Here is a 24,437-nt window from a genome sequence, read left to right on the forward strand (position 1 = left end):
GACTGCCAAGCTGATTCACTTTCAAATGCAGCTATACTCTGAAAAGTGACTGTAGGCTTTTTTGTTTTGTTTTTTAAACCACCCTGTATGTTCAGATCAAATATGTCCACTATCCCAGTATAGCAAAGCATTTCAGCATGGATAGTACCATTAAAGTCAGCGAGTCTACACGTTTGTGTAGAATTAAGCACGTACCTATATGCTTTGCTGGACTAATTCCTTAACATGTGAAAAACAAGCGTCCTGATTGTCAGTGCTTGCAAACTCAACACAAAATCTAAAAGTTCATCTGTATTAGTTCCTTCTGAGTCCTCACTTTTGACAATGTGCAGGGTAATTCTGCCCTAACACCTGTTGTAACTCCATTGTGTGCAAATCCTTTGTACATAAACATGACTCTGAGCAGAATTTGACCAAACAGTTTGAACTTGGTTAACACTTCAGTTGATGTGTGAGAAGTAGTAGCAATAGAGTAACCATTGACAAATCCCCACTATACAAGATATCCCCTCAGTAGTCCCTGTCCCTGCCAGCATGACCTTCCACAGTGCGTGCAAAGTCATGTTGTACTGAGGACGCCATTTTGCAGAATGGGCCCCCTCACCTCTTCTGGTGTTACCTTATACACACCATACATTCAGGGTCACATCTTTGAAGTTGAGGCAGTGTATTCTGCAAAACGGCATCCTCTATGCGTGATCCCACACAAAACTATGCTCAGTTTTACAATAAAACTGGGCAGGGGACAAACCATACAAAAACAGGACAGCCCAGCTTAAAAGCAGGTGAATGGCCTACCTAAGTAGCGTCCAGCTCAACTGTCCCAAAGTCGCATTGGCTTTACAATGCCATCAGGAATCAAAGTACTTATTTTTGCTGCAAAAGTAGGCAGATCTGACTCCAAATATACATAGAGCGCTTCTCTGCTGAGTAAGGAGGTGCCACTTTCACAGTTGCTTTAGAGTAGCACTTTAGTGTTTCTCTCAAGGGGGAAAAATTGCAAACTCTTTATATTAAATTCATGGACCTTGATGGACAAAAAATATCATAAATTATCAGTTAACCTATAAAACCTAGGAAAAATACAGATCCTTTCTCTTGAAGGAAAATGTTGCTGTTTACTAGAAAGCTGACTGCACTACCATCTGCTGGTGAAACTAGAGTAGTTATAACTTTTTGTTTTCTTAATATATACCATTAATAGTTAATGTTACAATTCTAACTTTTCATCTGTCACAGGGTGATATAAATTAATGTTTTCTTGATGCCATAGAACCTTGCTTTAAGGAAGTCTATTAAAAATAGACTATAGGGAAAAGTTTCAAATGTACCTAAGTCCCATTTTCAAAAGTGATCACTTAGCTACTTTTGAAAATTTTACTCCATGACAATTCTATATAATCTGGTGGGTGGGCTCTCTTCTTAGGAGATAGCAGTAGATATCCTAGTTTCATAAAATAAATCTCTCCCATCAAGTCAAACAATACTTCCACAGGCTTTTGTATCAGAGGACCATTTCAGCGTGTTAACCATATAATGGGTGGGAGTCAGGATATTAAGGCCAATATTTTCAAGCCTGGATACCTAATGTTGGGCTCCTAAATCCATATGTTATGGTCTACTTTTTTTCCCACAGTTGCTGACCCTTGAAGTCAGCTTTCAATATCTGGCCACTTATACTTGGCCACTTATCTGCAACTTTGAATATCAGGCCACTTATACTTGGTTGTCTAAATATGAATTTAGACAGCTTAACTTTAGGCACCTAAGTTTGAAATTGTTGACCCTATTACAAACATACACTTGCTACCTCTAATCTCCAGTTATTGTACATTATCTGTAACACTTTTGCTTGTCATTAAAACTTATAAATTAGAGAAGTTGCCAATATGGAACTTTCACATTATTTGGATTGTGTCATGAATCACATTTAATCAGTGTATTTTATATTTCAATGATACTGACTCTCTCCAGAGAAGAAAAGACTAGTAATTTAGTATTGTTGATAGCAAATCTGAGTTTATCTGAATGTAACAGACAAAGGTGATTTATATTAGTTTAATGATAAACTGTTTGCACTCACTGCACTTTTTTCATAATTTCCAAAAGGGATTAGTACAGATGGATAAGTGTTATCCCCATTTTACAGGTAGGGTAGCTGAGGCACAAAGACCTTGAATTATGTGCATGATGTCTCTTGCAGTCAGTGGCATTTAGAAATAGAGTCCAGGAATGCTGGCTCCATGCCTTGTGCTCAATCCACTGCTCCACAACTGCCCCTCATGCCCCAAAGCATATACTATACAGCAAACATGTGAAAATGAGATTACCTTGTGAAAACATTAGCATGAAAAACATAGGGCTAGATCCTCAGGCCTGGCTGTTTGGTAACCAGCACAGTGATGGGGGTGGGAGAAATAAAGATGCTGGTTAATGACTCCAAGAGGCCGTTACAGTACTGAGGAGTCAACCCAAACATAGTCAAGAAACCACAATGGTGCCATTTCCCTAGCTACGCTGCCTGTGCTGGGCATTGGCAGGAGAGGGTGGCTTAAGAGCTGTCGGATCTCTCACTTGGGATTCCCCTATGATAATGGAATCCTCAGATAACCGAGCCAGCTTTGCAGGGGGACTGGAGCAAAGCAGTTGCTGTGGAATAAGGATCCGTCCTTGTTCATCATGATAAGATTACATGGGCATATAAAATGACATTTTGGCACTTTAAACAACATATAGTTTATAGTATAACTACAGCAGCCTTTCCTCTTCACAAACAGCTTTATCTTGGTAGACCGCAATTTGTCTTCCTGTTCCTCACACCCCCTTTTACCTCAAGGAGCATTGCTAAAATTAGAGGACAGTAGCCTTGTAGAAGTTGGCTGTGCATGGAGTAAATGACACACTAGAAAGCTTTTCTAAAGCTTCATAAACCTGCAGGCTGCTCACACCAATAATAAATTCTCACCCTAGGTTCCTCAGAAGTATTCTTGCCCCCTGACCCTATCTTTGGTACGGCCATGTCGGAAAATGAAAACGTTCTTTGTGCCCAGCTTCAGTGTTTCCATTTACCCACCCTTCGGCATCATGGTTTACACAGCTGGTATGCTGAAAACTGCTATGAGAAGTCTTCGTTCCTCTGCAAAAGAAGTAAGTTGTAATACAGTGCAGATAATCATAATAAAATGTTTGTGCAGATGACTTATAAACATGTAGCGCTCCGAGAAGAAATCTGTTAATTGTCCTACTTGCGTCTTGTCCTGCACCAATGAATTTCAAACAGCTACAAAAGTTGTCTGAATTAGTTGTATGTTTAAGTGGGGGATTAACACCATTGGTTGCTAGTGATAGGCCTTCATGTTGATAAGGAAGAGTGTTGGGCCAAAAAATAAGATGCTAAGAGAGACTTTTTAATAAATATTAACCTTAAACCATTAATTGTGTTCTTCCAAGCTTTCAAGTCAGGTTATCCCTGGTTTACTCCACTTGCAACAACCACTATTTAAAAAACAAACAAACAAAAAAAAAACCCTAGCTTTTTATTAAACACAGAAGCATTAGAATGTAAAGAATTAAGTAAGGCTTTCATTCCAACAATTTCCCTTATTCCCTGTTTTAAACTGTATAAAGTCTTTCTAGGGGAGACACCTGCTTGACAATCTTTTCAGATGGCATTGAAGATGGAAGGCATTAGTGGCCCTTTTTGGAGAAAAGTTAGATGATCTTGAGTTGTTATTGAAGTCTGATCCTGTTTCTTTTAAAATGAAGTAAGATTAACTTACACGGAAGGGGAGGAGGAAAAATAACTTCTGTCCCTGGTGCTTTCTTTGGCTTGCATGCTAGGTGCTGAGAAATTGCAGACACAGCACATGGTCTTGACTGCTACTCCTGAGACCCGCAAAACTTCTAATGTCTGGCAGTTTCAAGAATTGCTTTTAGCTTACCTTTCTGGTCACTAGCTCTTAGCACAGTGTTGCAAAGGATAGAGTTGTCTTGTCCAGCTAAGCAGACTGTTATTAGACAGGAGGCAAGAAGAGAGAGATAGGAAAGAGAAGATACAAGTTGGGGAAGAAAAAACAATACATAAGGGAAGGAATGACCTCTGGAATTGAAGACATATATCCCAGATGGTCAGGATTTAGCCAAAGCTTGTGGAGGTGGTAATACTGTCTGGTTTCCTTTCTCTGGCTTGATCTGGTCAAGACATCTTTCAGGATCAATACAATGAAGACCAAACAGTGGCATTTATGGGTCCCAGGAGATGGCTTGAGCTGAAGTCCAACTGCTCAGCTGTTTCTTTCAATGACCCTCGGATAAGAAATGTCTTTAAAGATTGGCAACTATATCCCATTAACATTGACTAAATGAAACACACTTTGGTGACTTCAGTTATTAAAAAAATCCTTGCATATCTAGAATCTTTCAGCTTGTTGTCATGCCAGCCCATGGCATTACCATGATCCTTGAGGATCCCTTTTCACAGTTCTTTTAATCTAAACAACCCAGTTTGTACATGTCTTTTTCATCTCCAACCTTTGCTTATTTTTAAACAATTTTACATATCCGGTCGAATTGGTCTCCTGTTACTCTGGCAGAAGAGCTGCATGTACAATTTCTTTTGGTGAGGTATTGATACACGTTTCTGTTCCAGGCCAGACCTGTGTTGATATCAAAGACAACATTGTTGATGAAGGCTACTATTTCACCCCAAAAGGGGATGATCCCTGTTTGAGCTGTACCTGTCACAATGGGGAACCAGAGATGTGTGTGGCAGCCCTTTGTGAACGGCCCCAAGGTTGTCAGCAGTATCGCAAAGACCCGAAGGAGTGCTGCAAATTTACATGTTTAGATCCAGGTAAGGGTTTAAACAGCATATTTTTGGCTGAGTGAAATGAGATCTAATGCTCGACTCGATGGCATCTGTTTCTTTGTAATATAACAACTTTGGAATGCTGCCTCCCATCAATTACAACATTTCAGGGAATGTTCTCAGTATCAGTGGGCACAAGCTGCCTTATTTTGGTGCAAATTTGGAACACAGGCAAAACATGACTTACAGGACAATTAGACTCCCGCTCTGCCTGGTGCTGCAAGCAAAGGAATGTCTCTTGTGGCCCCCGATGCATACACATAAAGGTCAGGCAGCAGCTTGACTTGTGGGGCTGAAGGAGGAGGGGGGAAATGATGGTGGTGGTGTGGGGAGGGGGGAGCAGGGAGCAGGGATATGGAAGGAGGTGGACTTAGTGACTGATGAGCAGCAAATCAGGGAACCCCAAGGAAATGCAGATGAGCTGGGAGGATTGGAAGCGGGGACCTAAAGTGGGGGTGGCGATGGGGGCATTTGGAGATGGGTGGTGGGCACAGACCATGGCATGGCAGGTGACAATACAGGACCCTGCCATGAAAGAAGGATTGAGGAGACTTGTAGGGGCCTTGGGGAGGGTGGCACACAGAAAACTGGTGAGAACTAAGACCTGTCAAGGACATATCAAGATGAAGGGACATAAGCATTAATGTTAAGGTGATCTTGCCAGGAATGGATTAATAAAAGTATATGAATCTGTCTTGGTAGAAAGTAGTCTTTTAGTAAACTTACGGCACACAGTGCTCCCTCTCTTTCCGTGTGCCTCTGAGTATCTGCTCTGTCATTGGTGAGCCAGAGTGCCTTCCTTTCTCACCACTTACCCCACGAGAATAGCTTCAGGTTCAGTCTGCGAGTGGAACCCAAAAATGTAGACAGGCCAACAATGTCTAAAAGCCTGCTTCTGGTGGGACTGAGTTGGGCCCATCTGAATGCTCCCTCCCTCCTGAGTGTCTGATGGTAGCTGCTGCCTATCTCTGGATAAATGAGGGCAAAACATGCATTCGGTATTGAGCCTGTTCTTTATATTAACTGCTGTGCATAATCCCCAAAGTGTATTTTAATGTCTTAATTGTATTTATAACATTTGAATGTTCTTGCTGCATGTGCTTGCAGTGTTGTTTTGTTGGTTCCAGGGTATTAGAGAGACAAAAAACTCAGCATAGACAATTACTTCAGTCTGGAGATGAGCTCATAAGAGGCCTTTTCTTTCCATTTTCATCAGCTCCCCAGAGTTGGGGATATTCAGTGACATTGAAAGGCAGCAGATGCAAAATTTGCAAGGTTTGATGCAACATGTAATTAGTTTGTGGAACTCATTGCTACAGGATGCCACTGAAGGTAAAAATGTAACAAGCGTCAAAAAGGGATTGGATACATAGATGGATAACACAACTATCCAGAGTTGTGATAGTTAATGTTATGGTGGAGTCTTGGGCATATCTCCTTTTCTCTAGTGACTAGTGTATAATTTTATTCATGTACTTTTATTTCTGTTCTGAAATCATTTGGTGACTTGCCTGATATGTAAATGTGGTCAATCTCTCAAAAGATGTAGACAAAGTTCTACTGAGTGGTGGGGAGGGACTTGTTATCATGGCACATATTACCGTGCATTGGGGGGATAAAAGAGAAGTCCCAGCACCTTAATTTAGATTAAGAAAGTTGATAAGTTCAAATGCTTCTGATTTCCTGCACAGGACCAGCTAGATGAAGAAATTCTAGGTCTCAGTATTAAGTGATGTAAAGAAGGTTTATGTTTACAGGGCACTGATGAACTTTTGGAGTAGAGGAAAGCTAATAACAATGGGTCTGAATCAAAGTGAAAGCAGCACAGAAAATTGGCAAGCATTTGGTGATGTTTTCAAACGGGAAAATAGGGAACTGACTCTCAGGGTCTGAGGAGCATTCGGATCCCATTAATATTCACTAGGGATGTTAGGAACACAGAGAACTCTATAAAAAAATAAAGGAGTATCTATATGGTAGTGAAGGATAGGCCAGAAATCACTACTGGAATGGAGAAAGGACAGGATGAAATTAGTGGTACAGTTCAGGGGCAAAAAAATCCATGATGTCTGCTATGAGGTAAATTTAAACCTAGTAGATAAACCTATAAATGTCTGTGTACCAGTGCAAGAAGCTTAAAAGCAGAAATAGGTGACCTAGAATGCTTAGCAATGGAAGGGCACTTTGCCATAAGTGGTGGTGCAAAGATTCTGAGAATTATAAACCAGTGATTCTTATTTCAGTACTGAGTGAATTGGTGAAAGGAGTTATAATAAATCTAGATTAAGATATGATGGGGCAGATCAGCATGGTTTCTGTAAAGGAAAATAATTTCCAGTCCAGAACTCTGAGCATGACATCAAGTAGTGGATAAAAGGGAATCTGTAAATTATAAAGAGAGAAACTCTTGCTTCAGGATGACCAGCAGCTGCTGCGGATTAGGAAAAAACTTCTCTTATGGCTAGGTTTTCACAATTGTCCATTAGAGAAATTTTTGCACCTTCCTTTGAAACATATAAGAACCAACCACCGCTAGACATTGAGTGTTGGACCAGATAGACCAGGTTTCACAACCTTTTTGATACCAGGAACCAGCTTCCTATACTGTGTCAGGGAGATCTCAGGGACTGGTGCCGGTCCATGGACCGGTCATTAAGAAACACTGAGATAGACCACTAGTGTGATCTGGTATGGCAATTCCAATATACCTTGGTTCAGACAACAGACAACATTTTTGTGCTTAGTTCTGTTTTTTCAGTAGTGCTAAGTAAAGACCATCTCAGTTTATTTTTAACAAACCTATTCACTCTTCTAAGTTCCCTTGGTTTTTGATGAGAATAGCATGATGCTACTGTTTGTCAACATTCAAACAGAGCAATAGCTTTGAGCAAAGCAGCCTGGATTAGTACTAATTTGCTTTTTAATGTATGCTAACCAGTAGATGGTGCTGTTTGTCACGGAACAAAATTTGGTATAAATAATCTGATAGTTTTATTAGATCGGGTTATTTTGAAAAAGTAAATGTCCTCACTATTCTTTTCATTCTTCTGTACGAGCGCAGTCATTTGGATATACTTTATTCAAACCAGCAAGTGGAGAGAAAGCAACGGAATCTTTATGCAATTTGACATCCCCTGATATGTAAGGTGCTTACCAGGTCAGATTCCCCATTTGTTTCGTCTTCATTAGGTGGAATAGTTCTCTAGGTAATGGAGAGTATTTGGATTCCTCGAAGACTCAGCAGAGACTGCCAACATAGGATTTTTTCAGTCATTTAGGAAGATTTTCTATAAGATTTTTCCTGATTTCAGACTAATATCTACTGCACTCTTGCCCAGTGCTAGACATTCCAACTGAAGCTTCAGTGTCTATGGCCTCGCATGTGCATTAACTACTGTGCTAGTGGGTATACAGATTGGCTAAGGTTCACAACTCTCTGTAACCAGGGCTACAGGCAGAATGAGAAAATGCAGTCTGTGGAGCCACAAAGTTTAACCTGGTTTGCCAAGTTCCTTTTGCCTCAACTGTTTTTTGATGGCCAAACCCCTTAAAGCACAAGATAGAAAATATACCTGTGGTTCCTGGGACATGCTCCTCTAGAGTTATTTGGAAGCAGGTGCCTTTCTCTCACTGGTAACCATGACCTCATTGAAGCTTCTTATCCTCTCTGCTGCATTTTCTAGCTGGCACAAGAGAAATCTTTGCCCCAAGAGCACTCAGACCAGAATGTTTTTGCGGGTTTTTTGCTTAGGGGAAGGAGGACTACTGTTCACTTGTTATTAAGCTACAGCAGACTTTGTGTTGGTACAAATACCGTATATTGTGAGTTATGATTTTACAGGATGGTCCTGGAGAAATTGATCTAGGTTTCTTGCTTGCATTTGTCTAAGAATCTATTGATTCTGTTTTTTTCAAGGGAGTTATTGGAAGACTATGGCTTTGTATTCTAAGGACTCGCTAGTTATATGTAGATATAATGTAAGAAGTAGTTATAAAATCTGCAGAAGTGCTTCAGTAATTACTCGGTACACATGCAACATATTGATCAGTTGAACCAATATTTGAAAGCTGGTTGGGTTTTTATTGTTGGGCAATACAAATCTAAGTTTATTCTGTACTTTATTACTTGTGAGTTGGATGTGAATTTAGGTCTTGGTTTCTCTCTAAAAGGAGCTTATTCAAAAAAGATTTTTTTTATGTTTTTAAGATTGCTTGGCATTTTTCTGCATAATAAAATAACCTACATATATTTCAGGTTACAAAAGATGTGATCATTTTTCAGAACATTCAACAGGATGGAATGTGTGGAGATTCTTCTCTCCACTTCCTCCACCCCAAAAACAAAACCCAAATATCCTATACACTTCTATTGAGTATATGACAGTAGAAACCAAGCAAGTGCTTATTGGCTGCAAATCTATCTGGTAGCCATGCTTATCATAAGACTGATCTGTAAGTCACATTCCTGGTTAAAAGCTGCTAGCTTCTTCCTGCTTTATCATTCACATTCAGCATGAAAGTTAAGCTTAAACTTGCACTAGGAAGGGGTGGGTGGAACAACAGCTTTCCTCACACTCTTATCAGCAGAGTTGAGATTTGCCTTTATCCTAATACCAAATTTTTTATCTTCAGAAACGATTTTAGTGCAACATCAGCCAACAGACAGGATTGAGATGATTTGGGATAACCTTGCTGCAATGTTCTTTAATCCTTGTTTATGATTTGGATTTTAACTATTTCATGAATGTTATTTTTGAAGAGTATATTTTATCACTCTGTATTCCCTGTCTTAAGACCATTCCCTAGCGAAACTGAAGACTCCGTAGAAATAGTATTCTATTGTCTGAGTAGCTAGTTTTATTTTATTAAGTAACTTAGTTGTTGGGGAAGAGATTCATTAAGCAGCTATAAAACCTAGTTCATAATGAAGTCAGTTTTGGTGGTGTTAAACACTGACATTTTGAAATGAAGTTTGTCATTTTTTCCCTCTGGGGGTTTACAGATATTCTAGGTGGCCAAACTAATAAGTTTCTTGCTTTAATTAGTACAGGTTTGTCTTTGTCAAATATTTCTGGGTATCTTCCCAAAACCCCATTCTAAGAAGAAAGAAAACTTTAATTTACCTAATGTTGATTAGTAATCCAAAGAGAGACCAAGGGGAAATAAATCATGCTGCTGAGTTAGCAGATTACAAACTCTTCCTGTCTGAGTGGGTGAGCAGCAACAGCAGCAACTGTAATACTGTTGTAGACAAGAATATTTTTAAAGGAATTAGGAGCAGGGAAAGGCTTCAGTGCTAGGAATTTGCTGAGCAGTCACATCTGAAATATTTCAGAAGATACTTTATCCATTTTGACTTGTTGGGGAAGAATTGTTTTAGTGCCTTGCATTTACAATGCCACAGCTGAGAGATGTATGTATATGGTTCTACTTGCTCTCTCTGGGTGTAACAAAGTAACTTATTTGTGTGATATCTGTTCAGACATATCCACCCATATCTTTCTGTGTATTCTGTTTCTTTTAATATCTCTGTGAAGTAGAGAGCTGATTGTGTGGAAGCCTCTGTAGTGACTGTAAATTGATGCAGAGTCATAGGATACTGTTGCTGTTTCCAATTCTGGAAAGCTATTATATTTTGCTAGCAATTTGTTTAGTAATAAAATGTCTGAACTGGAGACCTTTGTTCTATACCTTTTTAAAAGTAGAGTAGAATGTCTTCCATTGCCACCTTTTATCTAGGATCTGGTTTGTGGTAGAGTCCCTCACCAGACGAAGCAGGCTGAATTTCTAGGCAAACCTTTCAGGACCACGAAAAGGGGTGCTGTCACCCAGAAATAGGCTAAGATTTGCAGCTGTGGTAGATGCAAGAGAATACATGGAAGCAGGTAGTATAATGTGTTGGTGGATGTGTGAGAGAGTGAGATGGGGATGACCACAAACTCAGGGTTGAGAGCAAAAAGAGGAAGGCTGTTGTGCTAATGTGTTCACTCAGAAAAAAATAGGTTAAAGAGGCAGCTTTCGGTAAGTGAAAATGAGCATTTTATAAATCCAGTTAATTTTTTGCCATGTGTGTTGATAGGAGGCAGTGACGAGCTAAAGAAGGGAACATGGGAGAGGATGGTGGATGAGAGTGGGAGTTTGAAGAAGCTGGTTAAAGCTGTTCTCTTACAGAGAAAGTAGAGAAAATGCTCCAATGGCTGGTGATGGGGCACTAGATGGGGAGGGCTCTGAGTTACTACAGAGAATTCTTTCCCAGGTTTCTGGCTTGTGGGTCTTGCCCACATGTTCAGCATCTAACTGAATGCCATATTCGGGGTTAGTAAGGAATTTTCCCCCAGGTCAGATTGGTAGAGAGTCTGGGGTTTTTTGCCTTCCTCTGCAGCATGGGGCACAGGTCACTTGCAAGTTTTTAACTAGTGTAAATGGTGGATTCTCTGTAACTTGAAGTCTTTAAATCATGATTTCAGGACTTTAGTAACTCAGCTAGCGGTTAGAGGTCCACTACAGGAGTGGGTGAATGAGGTTCTGTGGCCTGCAGTGTGCAGGAGACCAGACTAGATGATCATGATGGTCTGTTCTGACCTTCGTCTATGAGAAAGCTAGGGGAATGGCAGAAAGAAAATCACAGTACCTAAAAAGAGAAGGCAAGGGAGGTAGGCTTTATATCCAGATTTATTGTTGATAAATTTAGCTAAAATACTGCAAATTTAAGTAATTTGTGAAACCTGCATGTGACTGACGATTATTTGTATGTTTGCTTAGTTGCTGTTTGTGATTTAAGCCTAGGGAACCAAAATAGTCCTGGATTAAGGGTAGTGAGTCAGGAGGTTGGTAAGGCTTTTTGGTCAAAATAGAAGATTTCATATAGGATACATCTCACTTCCTGACTTTGACAGAAAATGAAGGAAATGAATTTGAAGAGCCTCATCCTATTGCCTTTCCAAAAAAAGCCAAGGAAAAACATACAAACACTTTGTAAAATGGCAGTTAAACTATTTGAAGGTAAATTTTACTATATTTCGAATGTCAGCAGCAGCTCCAGAGTAATGTGGGTTGGGAATGGTGGCTTGGGGCGCATAAACTTCTGAAGGGAGAGGCAAATATTGTTACTGGGATTTGAGTACAGTTTGAGGGGGTGGATATTTGTAGAGGGTTGTTGGACAGCTAGGTGGGAGACATCTGGCTAATGTGATGGGGGTACATAGTGATGAAAATCCATGGCATGCGGTGGCTCTCTATTAAGAATTAAATATAAGATGATCATGTGTTAGCTGTGAGATTATAGAAACAGAAGCAGTGTGTGTACAAACACTGGAGGCGGTGTTGGGAGAGTTAAATCTTCAACACATATTGAAAATAAACCCATTTAAAATATTTCACAGCTATAACCTCATCTGACAGTTGTTTTATTACTATAATATCACAAATAGGAGTACAGTAGGCAGAGGAGTTAAAGGAAATGTTTTTTTATATGTTAATATCATTCTCTAAAGTTAAGTAGTTACACTTTACAGTTTGATTCTAAGATTTAAGAGACCTTTTAAAAAATGTCTTGGTAGTAAGTCTCTAATAGAATCTTAACACTGAATTTATTAATCTGTTGTGAGTGATCTGTAAAATGCAGAAGCTGGGGAATGTACAGCTGTAAAAGAGCAGCCCTTCCAAGGAACAGCAGCACTGAAGACAGTCCCCAGTTAGTAATCTTGAATGTTATTCCTTAGCACAGTTACTTACGTTCTTCTTTGAGTGCTTGCTCATGTCGATTCCAAGTAGGTGTGTGCACGCTGTGTGCACAGTCCGCTGGAAAGTTTTCCCCTAGTGGTACCAGTAGGGTCGGCTGTGGAGTCCCCTGGAGTTGTGCTTCCATAGCGCCCCTATACAGGGCTCTGCCAACGCCTCTTCAGTTCCTGGCAGGGTTGCTTGAACAGCTGAGCTTCTCATCTGCAATCTTCCCCTTATCTCGTTCTTTGTCTTGTTAAGTACCTGTAAATAGTTCAATAAGTAGTAGTTTAGTATAGTAGTAGGATAGAGCATTCCTACTTATTGGATAGTTTTTACTCTTGCAAACGTAGAAGCTGACAGCTGAAGTGATAGTAAAATGGAGCAATGACTATCACTTTTGGGCATATTTTGTTAATATTTGTTCATGTACAACATCTAAGTTCTGCTGTGATAGGTGCTTTATAAATGCCTAGGTTCAGCACTTGTTGCCAGCTTTGGTATCCATGCGTCCTGTCTTGAACGTTTTGAAACATAAAACTTATTTCCAACTTCAGTTAGTTAATCTAAAAGTTAAAGCAGCTGTAATAAGAATATAATTTGATTTGTGACCGTGTCAAGTTTCAGTATATACATCTAACTCCGTTAAAAATTTAAACCTATTTAAAGATGTAAAAAGGCTGCATATTAGAGCCAGATAATGCCATTTGTAGTGTCAGCGCCAATGTGTGCTGGAAGTAGGAGCAAGGCAGTCTCCACACTGTTCAGGAATTTGTATTCGAACGTTCAAGCAATCTGTGTCGAGCACTACCATTCTGTGGTAACATTGGAGAAGATTTTATGGCATACAGAGGTTTTACTTTTTATACCAGTCCTTTTTGGCAGAGGATTATGGTATATGGCTTTCTGTGGAGTGGTATCTAATAAGAATATGGATGGTACGTTATCAGATGAACAACCTAACCTACCACTGATTTGGGATTTGAAACCGTTTACTTACCAGATTTCTGCATAGTCTCAACACTTAAAAAAACCTTTCTATCTTTAACATAAAATATGGTGGCAATTCAAAGATGAAACTTATGCAGTAAGTGATTAGCCAGCTAAACATGGGATTTAACAAAGAATTAGTTAAAGGTGATGTTTTGTCATATTTGTTTGCACTTGTAACAGGTTTGCAGTTTTTCTTTTCATGCAGGCCTTCTTTTTAATTATCCTCTTCCTGTAAATGGATTCTCCTAGCTCTGCTGTAACTGACAAGGAGAAGGCGTATGGGAGAGAGACATGGTCTGAGTTGAGTGGGCTGGGTAGTGGCTAGTGGATCTGAGAGCTGCATTGATCCAGTGGCTATAAACTTCTGGGAGTGGGAGAAGTATGCACACTTGAGTTTGTAGTTAGTAGAGACTGTGATTTTCAGTAACTGCTGTGACCAAACTGGACAAATGCTACATGTCCTGCCTCTATCCCTTCCTAATGCTGTGGGTGTTTCTCTATTCAAAGGTCTTTAAGACAGGATTTATGTGAGGGGCCAGGATTTGGCCATTTCTGTGTGTATTTTCATACAAAATACTTGCATGTGTATCCTCCACTTAAATATGATGATTCTTACCATTTATGATACAAATAATAACCACTTCTAGTGCATGCTATTTGAAGAAGATGGATACTTTCTCAACAGCAGGTCCAAGGCTCTGGAATTAGTAGATCTGGCATAGAGCTAGGAGTCTAGACATCTGGTTTTTTTCTTGAATCTGCCATTGGCTCACAGCGTGACCTTGGACAAATTTCTTTCTTCCTCATTCCATCAATTTTCTTACTTCTTAAATAAGGATAATGATGTTGACCTATCATTTTGAAGCACTTGGAGAGCTGCAGATGAAAAGCACTACCAGTATATAAATGCAGAGTCTGATGATGATGATCACCCCTAGCTGATATGTAAAACATTCCCATTTATACAGATGGATAAATTGAAATGCAAAAGCTTAGTGACTTGTTCAAGATCAGAAATGAAGGTTCTGGTAGAGCTGGGAATAGAGCCCAGATCTCCTAATTCTCAGGCCTTTGCCTTAACCATCAGACTGTCTTTAGTCTCTTGGAGCACAGCTCTATTGACTATCTGGAGCAAACAAAGATGAGTATCTGAAACGCTCTTAAATTTCTGCTTTTTCCCGTTCCGTCTCATGCAAGATGTTAGTGTGGAGTCTTAAGCACTTGGTTCCGCAGTGCTGGTTAACAAATTTTAAGGGAATCCAGATTCATTACAATGGATGGATAGATTTCCTAATGACTTTTTAATGTACAATTTTCTGCATTTTTAAAATATAGATGAGTTTAAAATCTAGTTATTAATCTTCATTCTATGTTCATGCCTCCCCAGTATTGAAAGAAAATTTAAAAAAAAAGAACTTTTGGTCAAAGTAATAATTTTTTTTAAAACTTAATTCACATAACAGATGGCAACAGTTTATTTGACTCGATGGCAAGTGGAATGCGTCTGATAGTGAGTTGCATCTCCTCCTTCCTTATCTTATCTCTGCTGCTCTTCATGGTCCACCGTCTGCGCCAGAGACGCAGAGAGCGCATTGAGTCTTTGATTGGAGTAAATTGTAAGTAGTCTTTAACTGCAGTTTTAGGCAGTATTGTTGTAGCCATGTTGATCCCAGAATATTAGAGAGACAAATGTGGGTAAGGTAATATCTTTTATTGGACCAACTTCTCTTGGTAAGAGAGACAAGCTTTTGAGCTTACGCAGATCTCTACTTCAGGTTTGGGAAACGTACTCAAAGGGTATGTCTGCACTGCAGTTAAACACCAGCAGGTGGCCTGTGTCAGCTGACATGGGATTGTGGGGCTGTAAAATGCAGTGTGGGCCCTTGGACTGGAGCCTGGGCTCTGGGACCCTCATCCCTTTACTCAACCACAGACAAGCCTGGAGCTTAAATTCATAACTTTGCTAGGTACTAAACATGGACTCAAGAGAGACACTTGATTTATAGCTCATTTCAACAATCTGTAACCCACTCAAACTGCCTCTCTATGACTGGAAAGAGGTGTTAACTGTCCCCTTCACCTTGTGTGGTCCCTTGAAAAATGTGTTAACTACTTATACTAAATAATCGGTTCCACCTTATACTTAGCTGTGACACAGTACATTTCCCAGCCCTGAAGAAGAGCTCTGTGTAAGCTTGTCTCTCACCAACAGAAGTTGGTCCAATAAAAGATATTGCCTTTCCGACATTGCAGTTTTAGCTTAGTTATATATGCATGCTTCCGGAGTGGGTTAACCTAGGCTATGTCTACACTACCATTTATGTCAGTATAACTTACGTTGCTCATGGGGTATGAATAAACCACCTCCCTGAGCGACATAAGTGCCGGTGTGGATAGTGCTATGTCAGCAGGAGAGCTTCTCCCACTGACATAGTTACCACTGCTCATTGGGGTGGATTAATTATGTGGACAGGAGAGCGCTCTCCTTTCGGCTTAGAGCGGCTGCACTAGAGATCTTACAGCAGCGCGGATGTGTGGTACAGCTGTGAACTGTCTGTTGTAGACATAGCCCTAAACTGCACAAAGGCACTCCTAGTGTGGAACACAAGTGTCCACATGGAGAGAGTGTGGGATAGCTTTATGCTTTCAATTGACAGCCTAGCTATTGCACGCTCACTTCCCCATGAATTCCCTATGTAGACAAGCTCTTAGTAATAGAATTACAAGTGGAAATGAGTCTGGCCATGGTCAGTGGCTGTATCTGAATGCCTCTGTGCATACTGGCTCTAATTGTCCTGATTTTATTTGGAGTGAGGCACATCTGATCTTTCCAAAAATCTTGTACTGATGCCAGTCTTGTTTCTCGTTCTCTAATTGATTAGGAAGGTTAGTTAATGAGCCTAATTATCATGTGAGCAAGTAGACTAAAGCCCTTGTTTGACATGGTACTCTGATCAAGTATTCAAACGTCCTTCTCTTTATCTATCCGTTGAGGGAAGATCACTGGTAAGAACATGTATTAGTACCATGACCAAAGGGCTGCTTGGGCACCTTGTAGAACAAATAAACAAGATTCGGATCTTAAAGAACTTTACAATCTAGAATTTAGCAATGACATGGGTGAGGGTGAGAGCAAACAAGTGGGGAGAGAGTGGCCTTGGGTGATGTTAGATAAATATTAAGTGGTGATTTGCTTAGGTTTACATCTGTATCTGGGTGGTTCACTTTGAGGCATGACAGTAGCCGTATGGTTTTTAGGGTGAATTTGAATGAGGTAGATGTATGGTTTTAGGGGGGATTTTGTGACTAAGGGACAGAAAGGAAGAAGGTGCAGAGCTGGGCTTTAGTCTGGAGGGAGAGGGAATGGGATAAAGCCATGCATTTTCTCATATTTTATTCTTTTAAACAGTGCATCATTTTAACTTGGGCCGCAGGATGCCTGGTTTTGATTATGGTCCAGATGGGTTTGGAACTGGCCTCACTCCACTGCATCTTTCAGATGATGGAGAAGGTGGGGCATTTCATTTCCATGACCCCCCGCCACCCTATACAGCTTACAAATACCCGGATATTCAGCATCCTGATGACCCACCTCCTCCCTATGAGGCTTCCATCAATCCAGACAGTATCCTTTGCTCTACTCCAGGTACGTGGGCAGGAGTTTTGACAATTTTACCAGCTTGCTAACAAGTATCTTTATTAGGAACACTCCAGTCCTTTTATGTTCTGCTTTAAAGGAAAGATAATCTAAACTGCAATATGCAAATGTTAGGGATTCTACGACGGAAGAGCAATGATATATTTCAGAATCTAATCTTTCACTTTTTGTGGTAAATGTTTTAATACAAGTCTTGTTCTATCGTAATTTTACTCTTAACACTAAAGTTCTCTGGGCCTCTAAATCAGTATTTGTGTCAGTCCTGCACATTTGTCTTCGCTTTTAGACCTATTTAAAGTTTGACTAAAATGTCATGAAGGAAACCTAACTTACAGCAGCTGGAGTCAGCAAAGGCAGGAAAGTGAACAGTCTCTTGATAGGTAAATTTGGTTTATGCTGGTGGAGCAATCACAACAAGAGGGTTCTTAAAGCTGGAATTTGTATCTTCCAGGCCTGACAAAGCCCACCGTCAGTGTACAGCTCACCTGTGTCTGATGACGGTTGTGTTTTTGTTTAATTGTTGGGTTAGTTCTTTATTTGTTGTACGTGGTCAACTACAAGTTGATACTTAATTATTGTATTATATCCTGAGCTGAGATGAAGCATGAACTTTTATAAAACAAAAAAGTAACTGTAGGCCACTGTTATACTTCAGTACTCTTGATACCAAGATTATAGGCACCTGAAGGTATTTTGAAGTTTAAAAAAAATAAAATTGATGCACACCTTCAATGTGTTGTAAGCTTTTCATAGAATTTTTTTTATTTTGTTTTGGTGTTGGATTTTTTAAAATGTAACCCAGCTATACATATATATGCAGTTACTTTGTTGAAGTTACCGTCTCTTTTGCTTGTGCTCTTGCTATCCTGAAATTCTTGAAGTGTGCATATGTTAATGACAGCCAAATGAAGAATGCATCCAAACAAAACTACCTAGATCAGGGAGACTTAAATGCATCAGTGTCTCTGTACCCTGAATTTTGAGCCAGTGAGGTTATAAAAGCCAGTATTGGCATCAAGGAAAAGCAAAGTGGCATTTAGGGTTCATGTTTTAAGAGATACTGACCTCAAATTTTAGTTTTTCAAAAACTATCAGTCCATCAGAAGTTTTTATGAATTTTCAAAACAAAAATAGTTTCAGTGAAAACAGTTTGTGTAACTTTAAACATTTCCCTATAATAATTCTTAACCAAATCATTACAGCACTTTTGGTGCTTGAGAACCTTGAAAGTAAAACTAATTAGAAATGTGAAACTGGCATGTCTTTCAAATGTCTTTAGTTGAATAACCTACAAAAACTGCGGAGTAAATTAGACTGAAATGTTTTAGTAATACAGTAGTGGCATTTATATTCCAAGCCCTTACTTTCTTCTTTTTTTTTTTTTTTTTTTTTAAGTGCACATTCATGAAGTTCTGCACAGCCAAGGTATATGAATTGGCTAATGAGTCCCATCCTGTCCTGTTATTGCTTATACCAAATATTGTCTATTTGGACTAACTAGCTAGATTTAACCTCTGCAATGTGTACCAGTCACTTGATTGGTCTTTCTGGGGTTAGGTGTGAAGAGTAAGTACCTCATATGACAATAGTACAAATTTAAATGCAACTTCTTTATAGAATAACTAGCCAGAGTGCACACTGATAGGCCAGAGCTTTCTGATTCTTCTTGCCTTTCTCCCTTGCAGATGGCATTCTCTCCCAGACAGTGCAGAGCAGTCAGCCATCACTAGGAAACAGTGACATATCACCACGGCTCACAGAAGAATCTCATCCTCCCTCAGTTGGCCCTTCTCCAGTAGAGCTGGAAGACTCTGCAGATAGTAGCACCTTCCTTGTACCTCCCGACACGCCCCTCAGTGAAAACACACCGGCAGAAACTCTTGCAGGAAGTCGCCACAGTCACTGTTCTCTCAATACCATTGTATAAAGGAATAAAACGCTTGCTGCCGGCCAGAAATAATACGAGCAACTGTTTGCACACAGCTGAATGGGCAAACACTAATCCATGGGGTGAACTTCAGAAGGAAGCTCCACTTTGATTTTGAACACCCTGCTTTTATGTTCTGCTATAGGATTGTGCCTCTCGTTTTTGGCTGTGATTATCCATTCACTAATTGGTTTGTTCTGTAAATATGGATTGTGGAACCTGTACTTTTTTTCCGACTGGCTATGGAAAAGAAGGTATGGAGAATTTTCTTTGACTTCTTCTAAACAGGAAAAACATGGGTAGCTTTTTTGTTTTTTTAATCACAGAGAGGAAACAAAAATTAACATCAGAAAAAAGCTTGTTTGAATTCAAATACCATGGGATCCAGGAAGAGGATACAGACAAGAAAAGAGGAGAAGGGGCAGTTGCCATGTAATCTGCTGCTGTCTCTTGTACTCCAGTGCTACACTCAGGGTGTTGAACTTCTGGGGATTGGGTGGCTGTGTTTTACAGAAACAAGAACACGGAGGAACTAAAACACAAGCTGAAGAGGTATACAGTGTGAAGTGTGTGTGTATTTGGTCTCCCTGTCACTGCCCCCCTGCCTCCAAACATCAGAGAGACTGGAGAATGAGAAGGATCTGCATAACATTTGATTTCTTCTGCTTTTTATGGAAATGGGTACTGAAAACAACAACTCGGATTTGCAGTTACAGCTTATTTATCTCTAGGTGCAAATCTTGTACTGTGACAGGTAAACTTCTGATCCGTAAACAAGAATGTGTCTTTATAATACTGGCATCTCTTTAGTAGAAGCACAGTACATGAGTAGTGCTTTGGGGAAGAGATGGGGAGGGGATTAGCTCCCTAATTGAAGTATCAATCATTTGAGCAATTTGTTTCACTGCGTTATATCTTTAAATCATCCCTTTCCATTAAATCTAGCTTCATTTAAATTAGCAAAACTGACATGAACCTCATTTTATAGTATACAAGTTAATCACTCACTAAACTCAACTTTCAAACTAGGCAAAGATAGATTCTGTTGGCTTGGATTTTATGAATACTGAATATTTTTTTTAGTTAATGTTCTCAAAATGAAGTGGGATTTTAATGTACACGGGATTTCCTTTCCCCCCTTCCCCATCTTTCATGCATTTGATTGTCTCTGACGTACTGTAGCAGTCCCCACAATCAGAGCAGATCAAGTTAGTCATGTAAGGAATTTGTATTGAATACTTCTCATGAGTGTTGTCCTGTGCCTTATGAAAGGTAGCAAGCCTAGAGGGACAGGAAGAAAGCACTGCATGGGAGGTGTATTGTACTGTTTTGGTTTATTTTGCTAGTTACAGAGAAATCGTACAGGATTGATTAATTGGATCCTAACCCTGCAATGTGCTTTCCCAGTGCAGCTGGCTCTTTCCTCCTGTTGTAAATGCTGCTACTTTCTATTTGATATCTTGCTGTCTGCCATACTCTGTTTGGAGGATGGTATTGATAGTTCAACCTGTTTGCACACACAACCTGATTTTCATCACCTAGATTGTATTTAGTGTCTCTTGAAATTCAGGCACTTGCTAACAATCTTAAACCCCTTGGAGTGTAAAACATAACTCTAACATGTGCTGCTAATGCAGGCATGAATGCATTAGGAAACATGGTTAGAAAAGCCCCTCCACTTGGGGAATCTTGTAAACATGGCCTGTTACCATTCACCATCTAACTTACAATCTGTTTTAAAATGAGTGGCATAAAATGAGTGGAACAGTTCTCCACTCAGTTGATGCACTGCCAGTTCCTTCTCTGAATTTGAGTCCTGGTCCAGTAAAGGGGAGGGTATAGCAGTATCCTACCCTCGCAGTAGTCAGAGCCATGCATAGAGCTTATGACTATATCAAGCATTTCTGAAGTATGAAAATAAAGCGGGTTTTGTGCACTTTTGGAGCACATTCATATGTTTTATACATTGTGTGTACTGGTTTTTCTTTAGTTTTATATGTACGAGTGCGTGTGTGTTTCTGGGTGACGATAATAAATACATGCTGTAGATGGTACCCTTTGTGCTGCATCAAACTAGGTAAAGCTAAGCAGTGGGATCTGAATTTGTCTCCCAGGCTTGCAAAGTTAACATTTCTATAAAGTTGGCTACACTATGTGGTAGGTCAGAGTATAGTTCATTTGGTAAGGATACAAATTCTCTACTACTCCAAACTGTTGTGGAAAGGATTTTGTTAGCACTGCTGAAAAGCAAACTTCTTTCTTTTAATTTCTTTAAAGCCAGGTGGAATATTCATTCTGTATAGCTTCCTAGTGCAATAATGAAAGGCCTTTAGGCTTGTTTTTGTCTCTTCTAATTCTCTGTTTTCATGGCTGAGGTGAACAGATACCTTACCTCACATGTCTCACAAGACTGCGTGAATCTGACCTCAGTTAATTTTTACTTTCACATGTTTCTCTGTGGTAAATTTATCTGAAAATAAGCTTTGTTGCAACTCGGTTTTGTTGGCTCATGGTTATAATTATTCCAAATACAGATTCTTTTCTGTAGAACCCTGAGTGTAATATTTTTTGTAGCTTCTGACCTATTCCCACTTCAGTGGTGGAGTAAAGGCTACAGCTTTTCCCTGTTGTTGTTAAGATTAACAGTAAACAAGGGAAAATTCTGCCTTGGACAGAGCAGGTCACTCAGTACAGATCTTGTTTACCTCTCCATGAGCATCTAATTTGGCAATAAAATGGGCATATTTCCCTTTTACTATATCACTGTAGCGTTTTTCATATATAATGCTCCATCTTGGAATAAGATCCTTTGTAGATGAAAATGTCTTTTCTACCAAGACTTCAGGACCAACTGGGGAAGAGTTAGTTTCTCATCAGAACTTCCTTGCCACTGGAAGGATGGCTGGTGTGAAGCTCCTGTTATGAACACCAATTCAAAAGACACTGGTGCTCAACCTAGGAAACCCTTCCTCTTAATGCTTATGGGTTGATTATTTCTTTGGAGTTAACATTTGTTTTGCACATTGATTCCTTATCACCACACTCCTCTGGTTGTTGTTATAAAGAATAGTGGTGTATCTTGAACCCTTCTCCAAGCATGATGGAGTGGGTTGAAAAGATTCCTGTTACTTCATCATTCCTGGCAGCGCAAGTAAGTGAAAAATGTGCACTTCTCTCCCATTTTGAATATTGTTCATTGCAGTTAATTTTGCAAGGTTCCCAGACTGTTCCATCTAGAGCTAATGTGCTCCATTGTGGCTTCGTACAAAATACTCTTCCTCAGATTTTCCTCCCCTACAACAAAATGTGGTGCCATATTGTTACGGTTTTTGCTGTTCATCCAAGAACAGTTTAGATATCCACTTGTATCAATGTTATCAACTGTACATGCACATGTATTCTCACAGCAGTGTCTGGTTTTCTACTAGGTGAATTAATAGCATATGGTAATTTCAGAAAGCTAAATGGATTTTAACATTCTTTTTGAAGTCCTAATCATGGGGCCCTTGCTCAGGCAGTTTCCCCGTTGAAGTCCCTGGGAGTTTGCCTGTGTAAGGATTGTAGTACTGAGCTCTTCAATTTTTTCAGTCGTCATTTGATGATCTTTAAGCTGCTGTCCTTCTCCACCCAAAGCTATAAAGGCATTTTGAGGGTTTTCTTCAATGAATTCCTGCACACACAGTGAGTTTGGAAAGCTGTAAGTGTTCTTCCCTTTCGTGGTGGATCTCCGTGGCAAAGCACTAAAGTTTTATGTATTAAGCATAGCTTGTCTTTCTTTAGAAAATCTGCTTTCCCATTAAGTAGTTGGGGGAAGGGAAAGTTATCCAATGCTTTTGCTTTACATGGAAATTTCCCTTTAAAGCCCTCTTGATTGGAGGCTAAACCCTTAAATTACAGCTTGCAGAGATAGTGAACATGAATCAGTAGCAGCCCATGCATTTGGATTCTGACATTTGATCCCATTCCGAATAAAATATTGGATTACTTTCAGTTGAGATAAATGAATTAATAAGATCTGCTTTCCACAGCAATATACTGGATCAAGGAGTTGCTGAGGTACAAAGTAAGTTTTATTTTTGCAGTATTGTGCACCTTGCAAAGCATAGTGTGGTGGAGGTGGTTCTAGAAGAAACATGCTGCCCTCTCAGCCACTTTCATCACGTATTGTAATCTGAATGCCAGACGTTTGTATGCCTGGGAGGCAGAGAGAGAATGAGACACGGCTTTTTACCTATTCTTGAAAAATACATTCAGCCACGGCTGCATTTGCAAACTCCTCCTGTGTAGTTGATTTGTGACTGAATTTAACTGTGGCAGTGTATAAAAGATTTTGATATTCCATGAAATACCATGTAGAAATGAAATTTGATGCTGTAATAATTCTGTCCCTGTGACATTTTATGTTTTTATGTTTTCATTTCTTCTTTGGAGTTGGCACTAAATCTTTATTTCCTCAAGATGCTGTGAGAAACATTTCATCCAAATGCCAAATAAACGGTGTTCTGTAAGAGAAATGGTCTGTTAATGTTATGGTATTATTTGAGTCAGCTCTGTTCTTAACGGTAAAGGATCCCTTGGTCAAATCACACTCTTAAACCCTGATCTTGCAAAGTCTTCTGCACATGCTTAACTTATACGCTATGTGTAGCTTCATGGAAGTCCCCTTGACTGAGTTTTGATAATACTAACTACTATCATTATAGATCCATTGATGCCATTTCTGTGGAGAAATGACCTTGTTTCTGTCCCTGAACTAATCCAATTGAGACAAAAACCTAGCCCATCGTTGCTGCCCTGGCTTTGTAAAATGCTGTTCCATTACAGTCTGTGGGTTAAAGCAAGTAATTTAGTCAGTTACATGCCCAATCCTGCCATTGTTAGTGTGACAAATCAATGAGGATGACTACTTACCCACAATGCATTGGGACAGGTGAGGCATAGAATTTATAGAGCCAGCACCAATGGTAATATAGGTTGCCGTCTCTTTGCATGAGAACATTCAGTTCTCTGAGAGGTGCTGGGAACAAAGTGTATGGATCTTTCCACAGTGCTCAGTAAAGAGACTGCACTGAAAGTTAATTAGGTTTTAAATTTAATTAAACCTGTTTTTAGACCCCCTAATTGTCATCTGTTGGCCAAGTGGTATTTGAAATGCTACTTGGATCTAGACTTCTGTAGATAAGACATGCTAACCGATATTTACTCAGTCCTACCTGGGTGAGCTGAGCAAATATGGAGACATTTTGCTTATTAATGAATGTAAAGCTTTTGCA

General features: G+C 39.7%; 1 protein-coding gene across 5 annotated transcripts in view; it reads left to right on the top strand.

Annotated features, from left to right (window-relative positions):
- DGCR2 (DiGeorge syndrome critical region gene 2) overlaps nucleotides 1–23,678 on the top strand; it is a 67,780-nt gene extending 44,102 nt beyond the window's left edge. For all 5 annotated transcript variants that reach the window (XM_067539923.1, XM_067539924.1, XM_067539925.1 and 2 more), the window contains 5 exons: nucleotides 2,971–3,147; nucleotides 4,649–4,852; nucleotides 15,043–15,195; nucleotides 16,989–17,225; nucleotides 18,923–23,678. In XM_067539923.1, coding sequence (XP_067396024.1) covers nucleotides 2,971–3,147; nucleotides 4,649–4,852; nucleotides 15,043–15,195; nucleotides 16,989–17,225; nucleotides 18,923–19,164 — 1,013 coding nt within the window. In that variant the 3' untranslated portion in view covers nucleotides 19,165–23,678. The remainder of the gene's footprint in view (nucleotides 1–2,970; nucleotides 3,148–4,648; nucleotides 4,853–15,042; nucleotides 15,196–16,988; nucleotides 17,226–18,922) is intronic.
- Nucleotides 23,679–24,437: the final 759 nt, after the last annotated feature.

The sequence above is a fragment of the Emydura macquarii genome, unplaced genomic scaffold, assembly GCF_026122565.2.
Source record: "Emydura macquarii macquarii isolate MOO-44397 ecotype Brisbane River unplaced genomic scaffold, CSIRO-AGI_Emac_v2 contig_554, whole genome shotgun sequence".
Taxonomy (NCBI): domain Eukaryota; kingdom Metazoa; phylum Chordata; order Testudines; family Chelidae; genus Emydura; species Emydura macquarii.